The following is a 15,217-nucleotide window of genomic DNA, read 5'->3' as shown; positions in this document are numbered from 1 at the left end:
GCATTGATTGACGAGATATGGATAAGTCGTACAGGTCACGTGTGGTGACTCCGGCTAGTATGATTGATGAGCTATTGATTTAGCCGTACAGGTCACGTGAGGTGACTCCAGCTGGCATACCATTTCATATTGATTTATTTCACATGGATTACTTATTCTTGTTGAGATATTTGACATGGCATAACCGTGAGACTGTTATTTTGGTTATGGTTTTGAGTTATAGTCACGCCTGTTATTTTCTTGAAAATTATATAGGTGTTATGGCGAGTGGCTACTGCCTTTGGTAATTGAAATTGGTTTGAAAAGTTTTGTTTCACTCACTCACATTTTCTATTTTTGCACCCCTCCAGGTTCTAGCAGCAGAGTTCTGTATTAACAAGGATTCGTGATACTTTTCAGTACAGATATCTTTTTATGATGGTATAACCATTATCTTACTTTACTGTACTTTAACTATGCTCTGTATCACCCGTGAAATGGGTTCATTTCCACTCACAGTGCACTCTGGTATTTAGGCACTCTTAGGTTCAAATTTATTCATATTTTTCCACATCATCACACTTTATGGCTTTGTCACCTTCCATGTGTCAGCCAGCACAGCTCGATTCAGAGTTCTTATGGACATTCCGGATCGGGGTGTGTCATTATGCCTTGTGAGGATCCCATGTTTTCTTATCATGAACTGATTACGTATGAAGTTAATCCACTAAGAACCGCAACACCTTACCATATCAAAACCAACCAATCCAACAATTAGTCAACTAAAAATAATTAATCCAAAATAAATGAACAAATTGAGATAATTAAACTCCAAATAGATCACACTGAATTAAGGGAACCAATAGAATTGAACAAATTAAATAAGACAAATGTGCAGATGAGACATTTGGTTCCTTCTTCTTGCTTATAACAAAAAGAAAACATGAACCCAATTTTTAAAAGTTTATAACAAATAGAAAAGGTTCAAACTTTAATTACCAACGAACAAAAAATGAACATTTTGTTTATATTAGTTAAAACCAAAATCATGGACGAAAGGCAAAATGAAAGGGGATGAAACTATGTTACCCAACACAGAAAAGGATGACTTAAAACTATTTCGATTCCCTCTTCTTCTGTTGTTTCTCTTCCTTCTTCCATATTTTCCTTCTGAAACAAACTTCAAAACTGATTACACAAATAAAAAGGTGCAAACTTTTATTTTCCCATAAACCATAAGTGAGCATTTATAGTAAATTAATTAAAATTAATTCATGGACAGGAGGAAAAAAAATTAAACGAAGTTACCCAAAAGAATGAAACTATTTGTTGCCCCTCTTCTGTATTTTTCCTGTGAAACCACCAACTCATAAATTGAGAACGCATCATTCACTGGGGGTTCACCAATCACCCCTATATATTTGATCAAATCTGGAGTTAATGATAAAAAGGGAAATTAAAAATAAATCAAACATCAAAGTAACATACGATTTAGTTTTGGCGGGAAAAGAATAAAACCAATTGCAACTATTAATTGCAGTTTCAAATTTGCATGTTAAAATTATAACTACTCAGTTTAGGAGGATAATTATCTTTTATTTTTTAAAATAGGAAGATAATTATCCAACTTTTTTTACCCCTCTTCCCATGTTGGTTTTTTATTTTCTTATTCTCTCCTAAAATGGAGGAGGAGTTTGATCACGTTCCCTTTTTCTCTCTTTATTATCTTTTATTAACAAATTTTAATTTTTCTGATAAAATTGCCCTTGCGCTTTTATATGTATCAAATTCTATTAGTTTTAGATTTTTTTTTTGTTTTAGGGGGTGTTTTAGTCCACAATTTTTTGGTGAAGCATTGAGATACCAAAGTAGTCTTCTGGTTTTCTAATATTAGAGATTAGAGATATACATATGTACGTACATACATACATACATTTAACCCACGTTAATTAACAAATGAATCACATCATAATTACAATTTATACTTTAATTCTTCTTTAATTTATGCAATGAGACAAGGCATTAGTGTGACTCTGTGATTAGCACATTCATACCTGCAGGCTGGAAGGGTCCCGCAACACATGGAGCGATCGTTGGCGTGCTCAACTTCAAGCCTACTGAACCAAGAACCCAATGATACATCCTCATTGGTATACCTATGTAAGATGGGCTTGCAAACATCCAAGAACATATGTATATAGTAATTAGTAGCCCAAGCCCACCCATTTGACCCAAGAACAAAAAAAATCACACACACATACACATTGTTAGAGAGTATATATGTGTAATGGTGCGTTTGTTAGGGGTTTAATTAGTTAGTTATGAAGCTTGTAATATGTAAGGGTACGTTTGTTGCATCGGACTATCTTGGACTGGATTAGCTTCAAGGATTAAGTTGGATTGGCTTAGACTAGACTAAGTTGGACTAGCTTAGTGAAGTGTTTGGTGTAGTGTACTACGAAGCAGGATATGAAATAGTACTATCACCAGTTTGGTGTTTGCTCAGATTGGGACTAAGTTACTGTTCTATTTTAATTTTCTTTTTGATTAAAAATATTATCACAATTAATAATATTAGCTGAGAGTAAGACTCATAAAAACATGTTGATTTATTGTAATATTACTCCATTTCAATTGACCTTTTTCACATTACACTATTTTGCTTGCTTATTTGTTTCTTGGAAACGCTAGTTTTTCACCATCATCAAACTAGGTAAAACTCTCAGAGGAATTCAGCATTTAATTAGGCACTTACAAGGCCGTTCCATTGTTACAACTAGCAGTTAAAGCTTGGCCATGGCGAAGGGGGCATCCCTTTTAGTTTTCGGCTGACAACAAGCTCTAATGAAGCAAATCGAAAGCTTTAATTTTGCTGACAGTTTACATCAGACCAGCAGATCTAGGTGCTCACACATGAACAAACTCAGTACAAGATAGAACCAAGGCTGCCCGCTAATCAAATTTTAGGGAAAAATATTAAACCCATCTCATAACAAAATAAAATAAAAATCTTACTGAACAATAATCAACTTCTTGATTTTCAAGCCCTGAAGAATTACACAGAGTGAAAACTTTGTTACTTGTCATTCAAGTTAAAGAGCAATGCTCTATACAATCTTTAAGGCGAAATCCAATTCTCAAAAGTACCAAAGAGAAAAAAATGCAGCTGGAAATGGGATGAACTAATCCCAAATGCGAAGGAGTGTCACTTAGTTGGAAGCCAGAAAAAGATAGGATTTATATATACTAGGTCCAGCTGACGAGTATTACCATACATTAGGAATCTGGGAAAAGAACTCCTCCAGCTGATTTTATGTTACGACCACACCAAGTTTTTGAGTAAAACTGCATCAGTCACTTCAACTCATGTTCCTATCCCCGCATCTTTAGCATGGATCTAAAAGTAACCATCCAAATTGTGTACAGTCCCATCTGCACAAGTTTAAGAAACCCAGGAAAAAATAAATTCATGTAAATTGCTTAATTCTAAAGCCAAGAGAGTGCGAACGAAAGAATTTCAATACTTGTTTCTGTCAACTGACACACTTTCTTAAACAGTCTCTACAATCTTTGGTTCTCATGGACCCCTCCCTCATCATATATGTTCAAATAATCTATGTGTCTTTTAAAAACCTTTACAATTTAACTCACACACGCACACATAATCTGCTCACAAATACACATAGAGACAGTACATAAACACATAGCACAAACACACAATCTCCATACATCGACACACACACACACGCACACACACAATCTGCATACATTGACACACACACACACACACAGAGTACATACATACACAGTGCGCACACAAATAAAATCAGCATACATGACACACACAGAGTACATACATACACGGTACACACACACAAACAATCTGCATAGATGTACACACACACATTTAGAGGAAATGCACACCTTGTTCATTTCCATTCCTCTGCTTACTACGACATAATTTGTTGAATCATATTGCAGGGACCATTTAGGGCATTGTCTATTTTCTGGAAATCTATTAAGATTAGCTAGATATAGTGTAACCAGTTTTAAAACTGATAGGGTGTAGGCAAGTCAGGCAAATTTGCTTGTGGTGAGTTTGGTTTTGCGGTGACCTTGCACAAGTTTCTGATGAATCATTTCAGCTAAGGTTCACCACTAAGAAACTATTGCATGTGGACTATTCTATTAATCATTACAACATGAATGTACAGAAAACTCAAAACAGGGGAATACACTGCATACAATAATTGTATTAACATGAATCTACAGCTAAGGTTCTCCAATGATAGCTTCACAGCAGACAAGCTTGGAGTGTGCAAAATTGCATTAACAAATAGTATTTAAAATAATGCATGGAAATAAAGAAGCACAAATTAAACAAGATGGGGCATGTTCCCTTGGGTCAGGGAGATCTCAGGCAGGATCTCATAGGCTTTAGAGAAAAAAAAAGTCATGGAAATAATGCATATTAATATTCCAACATTTTAGTTCGGCCTTTCACTCCCTCATTTTTCTGCATATTAATATTCCAACATTTTAGTTCGGCCTTTCACTCCCTCATTTTTCTGTACTCTGATCAGACTGCCCATCACCCATTACACATTTACATCTTCCCGTCTGGATCTTCATATGCATTTTAAGCCCTAAATTTTTTAAGAGATAACAAGTATACGATTATTAAGCATGCATGGATGGAGCATTTGTCTGTACTCTAGGGACATCAAGGTTCACTGACACACCCATACACACAGAGTATATGCATACACACACATAAACATACACTCAAGGACTATATACGTATCAATTATTAAATAAAATTCAACAGTGGCAGAACAAATATTAGATGAAATCCATATATATATATCAAATCCACTTCCGTAAGCACTGAGGACTAGCAGATGAAATTTATATCAAATCCACTTTATGACAAATACTAGAGATCAGGAGGTGTCATATGAAGAAACACAGTGAGAATGTAGAAAAGTTGTAATTTGAAAACCCCAAATTTTGATCTCAATTTGAACCTCAAAATCAAAACTCTAATTATTTCAACTGCACAGGTCTATTATTGAAAATTTTTGAACCCAAAACAACGAAATCGTTCATAACCCAGTAATAATTTACCAGACAAAATCGAAGTCGTTTGTGATCAGCAAAACAAAATCGAAAAATAAAATCGTCAGATTCGAAAATTATGATAAAAACCAAGCCAATACCTAGCTACAACCTTGATTGTGTGGTAATGGTGGGTACTGAGGAGAGGAATTTCGCAGCAAGAAGAAGGAAATTCTAATTGTTTTTCATATATGCTTTTTAAATCCACTAGCTAAGACTTTTAAACCACAAGACAACCATTACATTCACGTGAGTGCCATTTGGCATAACAAACAACTCAATTAAAACTAAAACCCACAATTAACAAGACTATTGCAATCTAATCCTTACTTTAATACAATCTAACCCCATTATTTAACTACTACTTTAGAGTGATCCAAGGATTCACTAATAGGCCAAATGCAAGATCATAACATTTACTCCATCCTTCGAGAAAACCTTGTCCACAAGGTTTAAGAGAGAAAGCAGGGAATCGAGCTTGGAAGTTTTTAAAGTTCTCCCCTGTTGCAGAACTGGCATCTTGATCCTGCCACTGAACAAGCAATTGAACTCCGGCAGAATTACCCTTCTTATACATGCGCCTGGTAAGAATGGAGGCAGGAACCAACTGTTGAAGACCATCTTTTGTAACTTGGGGCAACAGGTTGTTGGCTACCACATTCGGACCTAAGTGCTTCTTAAGACTACTTACATGAAAAACAGGGTGGACTTTAGAAGTGGCAGGAAGTTCAAGTTTGTAAGCCACATCACCTACTCGGCTGAGAACCTTATAGGGCCCATAGAACCTGGGTAACAGTTTGTGATAACTATGTAGCCAAGGATTGGAGTTGATAAGGAATAAGTTTTATATAAACCATATCGCTAACTTCAAAACTCCGTTCCAATCTCTTTTGATCAGCTTGTGACTTCATCCTTGTCTGAGCTAATTCAAGGTTCCTTTTCAGAATCTCCAAAACATTGTCCCTCTCAACCAAACATTGCTCCACAGAAGCGAACTTTGTAGAACCAGGTTCATACTGTGTGATATGAGGTGGGGAATAACCATACACTAATTCGAAGGGTGTGAACTTAGAAGAAGTGTGGTATGAGGTATTAAAACACCATTCAGCCCACGATAACCATTGCACCCATTTTTTAGGTTGGCCCCCAACAAAACAGCGCAGGTAGGTTTCCAAGCATCGGTTCATAACCTCAATTTAACCGTCAGTTTAAGGATGGTAGCCCGAACTTATACACAACTTGGCATTGTGCAGTTTGAATAACTCTTTCCAGAAGGCACTTATGATGATTGGATTGCGGTCACTGACTATAGAGTTAGGCATGCCATGGAGTTTGAAAATATGCTCAAGAAAAAGTTGTGCTACACTAGCCACTGTATATGGATGTGACACAGGAACAAAATGGCTATATTTGGACAGCCAATCAACCACCACCATGATAATAGTCTTACCCTTGCAATTAGGAAGTCAGACGATAAAGTCCATGCTTATATCAGCCCAAATTCGTTCAGGAATTGGAAGAGGCATCAATTTTCCAGGAGGTGCCACTGTTTCATACTTATGTTGTTGGCAGACTCCAAAACAAAGAGTTTGACATCATCCTTCATACTCGGCCAATAAAAGTCCTTCTTAAGCTTGTGGTAGGTTTTAATCACACCTTGATGACTTGCAGCAGGTATGGAATGATAAGCTTCTACAAGCTTGGTGCGCTAAGGAGAGGAAGAGCTTAACAATATCTATGCCTTGTACCGTAAAAACCCAATCTGGAAAGAGTAATTAGAAGATGTAGGGGTGGTGGCATTAGTCTCCTGTGCTTGGAAATACTCCTTAGCTTTACTCTGAATCCAAGAATCTTGTTCATTATATTGTTGAAGTTCATCAAACCAACCAAAATGAGGATATAATATTGCTGCACATTCAGGAAGTAGAGGAGAGCCATGTACGCGAGAGAGAGCATCAACTACATGGTTGTCACTGCCACTATGAAACTGGATCTCATAGTCATAGCCGAGAAGCTTAGAGACCCATTTTTGTTGGAAATAAGTATTGGCTTTCTGACTCAAGAAGTATTTAAGGTTGTAATGATCAGTTTTAATGGTGAAGTGCCTGCCTTGTAAGTAAGAGTGCCATTTCTTCACGGCATACATGATGGCAATAAGCTCTTGTTCATAAGTTGAGAGAGATTGATTTTTTGGACCAAGTGCTTGACTGGTAAAGGCAATAGGTCTTCCCCCTTGTTGCAACACGGCTCCAATGCCATTACCTGAGACATCACACTCCAGTTTGAAGGGTTTGGAGAAGTTAGGTAACGCTAAAACTGGTAGGGATGTCATATTGTCTTTGAGCTGATTGAAAGTTGTTGTAGCTTATTGAGTCTAATAGAAATTGTCCTTCTTGGTCAATTGATATAAGGGCTGGCAAATCTGACCATATCCAGCGATGAACTTACGATAATATCTCGTGAGACCCAAGAAACCCCTCAATTCTTTAAGAGTCTTAGGAATCGGCCAATTGCGGATGGCTTGTAATTTGGAAGGATATGTAGCAACCCCTTCTCGGGACACGATATGGCCTAAGTACTCAACACACTGTTGACCAAAAGAGCACTTAGATTTCTTAAAGAACAAGCTATGTTGCTGTAAGATTTGGAAAACAGCCAACAAGTGGGACATGTGATCCTCCCAAGAGTGACTGTATATAAGGATATCATCAAAAAATATGAGCACACACTTCCTTAAGAAAGGCCGGAAAATGTCGTTCATGAGTTGTTGAAATGTTGCCGGGGCATTAGTAAGCCCAAAGGCATTACCAATAACTCATAATGGCCTGAATGAGTTTTGAATGCCATTTTTTCAACATCAGCAGGTTGCATCAAGATTTGGTGATAACCGGAGCAAAGATCTAACATGGAAAAATAGGTGGCACCACAAAGTTCATCCAAGAGATCATCAATCAGAGGAATTGGATATTTTTTTTATTGTGAGAGCATTAAGTTCCCTATAATCAATACACATACGGCAAGTGCCATCTTTCTTCTGGACAAGAAGTACATGGAAGGAAAAAGGACTATGACTGTGTCGGATAAAACCGGCATCTAATAAGTCCTTGACAACTCGTTCAAACTCATTCTTTGTAAGAGGCCCATAGTGATAGGGCCATATATTAGGTGGTTTGGCACCGGGCAACAATGGAATGTGGTGATCATGTGAGCGGGAGGGTGGAAGTTGAGATGGCAGCACAAAGAGGGACTCAAAGTCGGCCAATAACGTATTCAGTTGTGTAGATTAAGCCGGGGACAACTCAAAGTCACTAACAAACACCAGTTGTGTCTCCATAGAATACAACAAAAGGCCCAAGTTGGAATTAGCAACTTCCTTCTCAAGATGCTGTAAGGAGACTTCTTGGATAATAGAAGGTGGAGTTGCAAAATGAAACAATTTGTAGTGCTGATTGTTCTTCGTGAATTCCAGAGTCAATTGATGGAAATCCCATAATACAGGGCTAATAGAAGAGAGCCACTGAACCCCCAAGACTAAATCACAACCCCTGAGAGGCAATGAATACAAATCAACACTGCAAGTATAACCCCCTAAGGACAATGCATCGGACCGCCAACAACCTGAACTTTTGACTTTACCACCATTGGCAATCATGACCTCAAATGACTTAGTAGGATGAAATGGTTGGCCCCATTGTTTTAACAATCAAGTGTCGACAAAGTTGTGAGTGCTACTAGAGTTTAACAAAATCCGCACAGAATGACCTTGGAGAGTGCCCTGCACTTTCATAGTTTAAGCTTTCGGGATGGTGGTTGTCCCATAGAACGCACACTCACTGAGTTCCATGTGATGAACTTCAGGAGGTAAGTTTGGGGTGAACACATCAAGCTCCGCTTGGTCAGCAACATCGAGCATAAGCAATTGCTTTAATCCACATTTATAACCGGGAACCCATTTGTCAGTGCAAAACCAACATTCGCCCTTGTCCCATTTTAATTGAATGTCAGCTGGAGAAGGCTTCTTAACAGGGTAATTTTGGACCCGAGGAACATATGGAGTGATGACAGTGGTAGTGTTTGGTTGGTGTTTGGGGATTGTGGGTGATGGTTTAGTGATACCGCCTTTGAGCTCTTAAAACTTAGTATCTAACTGAACCGCTATGGTAATAGCATCATGAACAGAATGAGGCTTCAACAATTTCACATCATACTTTAATTCCTGTTTAAGGCCACCAAGGAAACAACTCTTTAACAAGAGAGGACTAACATCACAAGTATGATTAGCAAGTTTTTGAAATTCAATAATATAATCATGCAGGGTACTTGTTTGGCGAAGTTTGAAAAGTGTCTCACTACTATCTTCAAACTCGAAAGGACCAAACTCCTTACACAGTGCTTGAGTGAAGTCCTCCCAATAGGGAGTAGTATTGGAACAATCCATCCATCTATACCATTGAAGTATCTCCCCCTCGAGGTGGAATGAAGTTGTGACCACGCGCTGAGAAGCGGGAATGCCATAATAAACAAAATATTGTTCAGCCTTATAGATCTAGGCTAATAAATCGTCACCATCTCTAAATCGGGGAAAGTCGATGCGCGGAGACCACGGTGGCTTGACCGTAGCACTGCCAGGGGTGACTGGACTGTACGGCGCTTGGATGCGGTCCATGTCACGAGGTGGAGGAAGATTCGTGAAAGGAGGAGCAGAAGACCCCTCGCCGCAACCACGAACAGCTTGCTCACGAAGAAATTGCTCGAAATATACAGGCAATCGTGTTTCAAAAGGATGATCAATGGCTTCAGCGAACTGATTGGGAAGGTTGGCTAAGATGGTTTCAATAGCGGTAACACGAGATTCCATGGCAGAGATGTTGGTCGTGGTGGTGGGACGGGGCATATACTGAAGGTATACCAGAATCGGAGGGTGATACCAATGATAAAACCCAAGCCAATACCTAGCTACAACCTTGACTGTGTGGTAATGGTGGGTACTGAAGAGAGGAATTTCACAGCAAGAAGAAGGAAATTCTAATTGTTTTTCATAGACGCTTTTTAAATCCACTAGTTGAGGCTTTTAAACCACAAAACAACCATTACATTCGCGTGAGTGCCATCTAGCATAACAAACAACTCAATTAAAACTTAAACCCATAATTAACAAGACTATTACAATCTAATCCTTACTCTAATACAATTTGACCCCATTATTTAACTACTACTTCAGAGTGATCCCAGGATTCACTAATAGGCCAAATGCAAGATCATAACAAATTACCAAGCAAGGAGTAGATGAGAACGAGTAGGACCAGATGAGGGAGAGCAGGATGAGGGTGAAGGAGTAGGACGTCTGTCTCTCGCAGGACGTGCGACATTGGTCTCTTGCAGGATGAACGACGAATCCCTCTCGGTCTTAGGAGTACCGTGAAATTTGGGGGTCCTCGCTAAGAACTCTTAGCGAAGGAGTTTGTCCAAGCTAGTCTGGCTTTGTCCTATTAAACCTAATTCCTTAACCTACCAAACATGCGACTACACTAAAAATTAGTCTAGTCCAATGAAATTTAAAGAGGTCAAACAAACACGAGAGTATAAATTCTATTTCTTTGTATCTTCCCTCTTGTTTCTCTTTCTCTCTCTCTCTCTCATATGTTCTCACATCTTCTGCAAAGATTATAGATTACATATTGATTCAATTCATATAGCTTAACATGGTATCAGATTGCTGACTCGTGATTTTCAATCCTTTTTTGCTTCCATTTCTATTACTTTAGAGTTCGATTCTTTTGAATAATCTTCATGTTGTTTGCCTGATGACTTCTATTCTTTTTCTTTAGCTTCTTAATTCTTGTGCGCAGAAGGTGTTTGCTGCAATTCCTAGCTGAGATTTATTCTCTAAATTCAAGAATTTACGATCTTTGATCTAGCAAAGATGGTGTATGCATCTCAACTTCAGCTTTCCTAATCTCTGATCACAGCTCTCATTTCTTCGATTTCCACATCTGTTAATGCCAAGCTTGATGACTCCAATTACCTCAATTGGCACTTTTAGATGCAACTGTTGCTGGAAAGTAATGGAATTATGTGCTTTGTGGATGGCTTCACTCCGTGTCCTCCTCAATATGCGTCTTAATATGGTGAATCTAGTATTAATTCTCAAAACTCCTCTACTTTTACTGAGAATGATGATTTCATTGTTTGGAAAATGCATGATTGAGCTATAATGCAGTTGATTACTGCCACATTAAGTCCTATTGCTATGTCATGTGTTATTAGTAGTACAAGTTCCAAAGATCTGTGGATTCGGTTAAAGGAACAATGTTCTACAGTGTCTAGGACTAGTATTTTTCAAATGAACTCTAATTTGCAGACAATTAAAAAGGGCTCAAACTTTTTATCTCAGCATATTCATAGAATCAAGGAGGCTAAAGAGTACTTGTCTACTGTTGGAGTATATTTTGCTGATGATGATATAGTAATTCTAACTCTAAATGGGTTACTTGTGGAGTATCGCACATTTAGGTGTTTGGTGAAGGGAAAAGAGAATGTCATATCACTAAAAGTCTTTAGATCACAATTACTTGCTGAATAAGTAATTGTGGAAAGTTTTTCCAATGCACCATTTTTAACTACTATGGTTGCTAATAATAATCAATCTGGGTCCAAAGGACAAATTTTCCTTCTCAGCAGCTCCCCGCTACCATTGGTCAGTCTCAGTTTTCTTTAAGAGGTTTTAAACCTTATAATAAGAAGAAGAATAAAGGTAAAGGTAGATTTAATCAGGTCTTTAGAAATTACAATCCTAGACCAATGTATCCTAATCAGACACATGTCTTTCCTACTCCTAACCCTAGAGTGCTCGATCAATAACCAATGAAATATTTTGGAAGTTGTTTTGCCCTTCTAGTGCCTACTTGCTAGCTGTGCCACAATATGTTGGTCTGCCTGAAACCCATTGCCACCCAACTATTTTTGGCGTTATAGTTGATTACTGGGTATGTTTTTACCATACTTAGGGCCTCCGTATTTAGACCTCGTATAAATACTCGGGAGACTTAAATGTAATTATGTAATAAAGGAAGGGGGAAATATGTAAAAAGGGGAGGAGCCTTTATTCTATAAAAGGGCCTCATCACCCTCACAAACCCTAAGCCTATCCTATCTAGAGCAAAGCTCTCACACTCTCTCCCTCACAAATACTCTCAAAGAAATACAATCAGTGTGGCGTAGCCCAAACCTTGGGGTGAACCGCGATACATCTTGTGTTATTTACATTTCTTGCAGATTCACGGTCGGATTTACGTTGTTCCAAGATCTCCGATTTGGTGCATCAACATTTGGCACCGTCTGTGGGAACGATACAAAAAGTTGTGCTGGTTCTCTTTCATTTTTCACCTTCACCATGAATCTGCAAAACCCACACAGAAACACAAACTTTGCACACTCTATTACTCTACTTTGCACACCCATTTGATTCGACCATTTCTTCCATCTGTAACAACTTCCTTCGATCATTCAATCTTTTTAGATACCTACAAAGAGAGAGAAAGAGATGAGCAGAGTTTCAACAGCAGCGCACGTAGCTCGTCGAGCAGCTCAGAAGGAGAAGGTTCAGATCCTCTACAGGAAAGCCCTCAGAGACACTCTCAACTGCGCCGTCCACCGCCACCTCTTCTACCCAGATGCTGATGCCCTCCGCGAGAGGTTTGAAACCAACAAGCATGTGGAAGATCCTGACACCATTGATAGACTCATAGCGAATGCCGAAGCCACTTACAATATGTGGCGCCATCCTGATCTTTACATTGTTCCTTGGGCCTCTGGTGGTTCTAAGTTTCACCGAAATCCTATTCCACCTGCTGGGATTGAGATAGTATACGACTATGGAAAAGAGGATAACGACTAAAAACTCAAATGTTTTTCTGCACAATAAATAAAGCCTTAAGGCAACTGCAAAATCAGAACGAGGAGTAGAGCAAGTAATAACGAAGCAAGAAAAAGTAGAGGAATTGGGGGTGAAGATGGCGTTGCAGTGGATGATATTGACGTACGTGGTGGTGGCAGAGGCGGCGTTGGCCTTCCTCCTAACCATCCCGGTGCCCAAGCTGTTGAAACAAAAAAGATCCAAATCTCAAATCTTAATGGTTACTGTGATTTTGGTTCAGATGCTTGAAGGGAGAGTAGGAACAAAATCGGAGTTTCGATCATGTCCCTTAACAAAGCAATCCTCTGTCTCGCGCATACTTCTCTGTCGCCAAAGATTCAATCTTTTTCTAAGGTTAGGGTTTCTTTGTTCCCAATTTCTTTGATTCCGTCGACGATTCTCAGAAAATGAGTGCGAAAGAAAGAGCGTTGACTAAGGAAGGCAGAGGTAAACCGAAGGCCTCGAAGTCTGTGTCCAGGTCGCATAAGGCCGATCTTCAGTTTTCGGTTGGTAGGATCGCCTAGTTCCTCCGTATTGAGCCTCTGCCCCAATTGAAAAGCTCAGGCATATCGATATCAGACAAGAAATATATAAATTGGATATGCTCAATCACATTGAAAAGCTCTTTGTGATTAGAAGTGACATATTCTGCTAAAAGCAAGCTGTCAAAACTCAATCTCTCACTGGATCTGCTATATCTTTAGTTTCAGTTGTGCAGGCAAGAAACAATGCTTGGGTTTTGATCTTTGGTTCATTGAGCTTGTTCAGCGACAGGTTTTTAAGATCTAAGGTGCAAAAGGCTAGGAGCTCAAAGAAGTGAGTGATGCTGGGAGCTCAAAAGACGATGAGAGAGAAAGAAAGAAGATGAGAGAGAAAATAAGAAAGCAAAGATACTTGATGATATGAGGGTCCTCACGGTCAGGGCAGTCGCCGACCCAGATCCCATCTCCTGCGAATACCACGGGAAAAGCAAAAACGGAGATAAGATTCTTTTCTTATTATTAATTCTACTATTCTCTGTCTATCATCTGCCTAAAGAAAGAAAAATAAAGAGAAAGCAAAAAGGAGGCACATGGGGACACTGCAAAAGCAAGGAATAAACACCCCACCAAAATGATGTAATTTATTTTTCTTATATTTCAGAGACATCTGTATAAACCCCATCAGAGGGTAAAAAAAAAAAACGACAAAGCCCAAAATAAATGGGCTGGAATGTTGTGTGGAGGGTGAAGGCCCATAAGCCTAAAATAGCACTAACCAGGTGACCAAAAGTACGCCCAGTACTACAAAAAATTATTCGGCACCCCGTCGCTATTATTGCCAACCAGGTGATCAAAAGTACGCCCAGTACTCCAAATTATTCGGCAACCTGCCGCTATTACCACCAACCAGGTGATCAAAAGTACGCCTAGTACTTCAAATTATACATGAGCATTACTCATATCAATCATACATAAACATTCATGAGCATTACTCATGTCAATCATACATAAACATTCATGAGCATCACTCATGTCAACATCCATGAGCATCACTCATGTCAATCAACATAAACATTCATGAGCATCACTCATGTCAATCAGCTTCAAAAGCTTCATTTACAAAAGCTCTAGCTTCAAAAGCTTCATTTACAGAGCTCCAGCTTCAAAAAGCTTCATTTACAGAGTTCCAGCTTCAAAAGCTTCATTTACAAAAGCTCTAGCTTCAAAAGCTTCATTTACAGAGCTCCAGCTTAAAAAAGCTTCATTTACAAAAGCTCTAGCTTCAAAAGCTTCATTTACAGAGCTCTAGCTTCAAAAGCTTCATTTACAAAACCTCTAGCTTCAAAAGCTTCATTTACAGAGCTCCAGCTTCAAAACTTCACTTGCAAAGCTTCACCTACAAAGCTTCAGTGCAGGGTATACAAATACTGCCTCCAAACAACCGCCACTTCGGCCCATACACGGATTCAATTTGAAGTCTCCAGCCAACAGACTCTATTGACCGAAAACTTGGGGGACTACACTATACACCATATATTGGGCTTTAACTGGGCCTCATGAGAAATACTTGGGGGACTTAGCCCATTATTTTTGTATTGAAAAGCGAGCCCTTATTCTATAAAAGGGACTCCCTTACTTTCATTAGAGAGCACCCATCACTTATGTATTGAAGAGCAAGCCCATATTCTATAAAAAGGACTCCCTCACCATCATTAGAGAGCAT

At 38.8% G+C, this 15,217-nt stretch overlaps 1 protein-coding gene across 1 annotated transcript; it reads left to right on the top strand.

Moving 5' to 3' along the window:
* Positions 1–12,632: 12,632 nt before the first annotated feature.
* LOC126621489 (NADH dehydrogenase [ubiquinone] 1 beta subcomplex subunit 9-like) lies at positions 12,633–13,043 on the top strand. The gene has a single exon (XM_050289990.1). It carries the CDS (start codon positions 12,641–12,643, stop codon positions 12,992–12,994), a length of 354 nt encoding a protein of 117 aa, XP_050145947.1. The 5' UTR covers positions 12,633–12,640; the 3' UTR covers positions 12,995–13,043.
* Positions 13,044–15,217: the final 2,174 nt, after the last annotated feature.

This window comes from Malus sylvestris, chromosome 5 (genome assembly GCF_916048215.2).
Source record: "Malus sylvestris chromosome 5, drMalSylv7.2, whole genome shotgun sequence".
Taxonomy (NCBI): Eukaryota; Viridiplantae; Streptophyta; class Magnoliopsida; order Rosales; family Rosaceae; genus Malus; species Malus sylvestris.
Note: the sequence above shows the minus strand (reverse complement) of the source record. Positions and strands in the feature narration are given on the sequence as shown.

Coding starts and splice junctions, on each gene's coding strand:
- LOC126621489 (XM_050289990.1), top strand. CDS start 12,641: ATGAGCAGAGTTTCAACAGCAGCGCACGTAGCTCGTCGAGCAGCTCAG.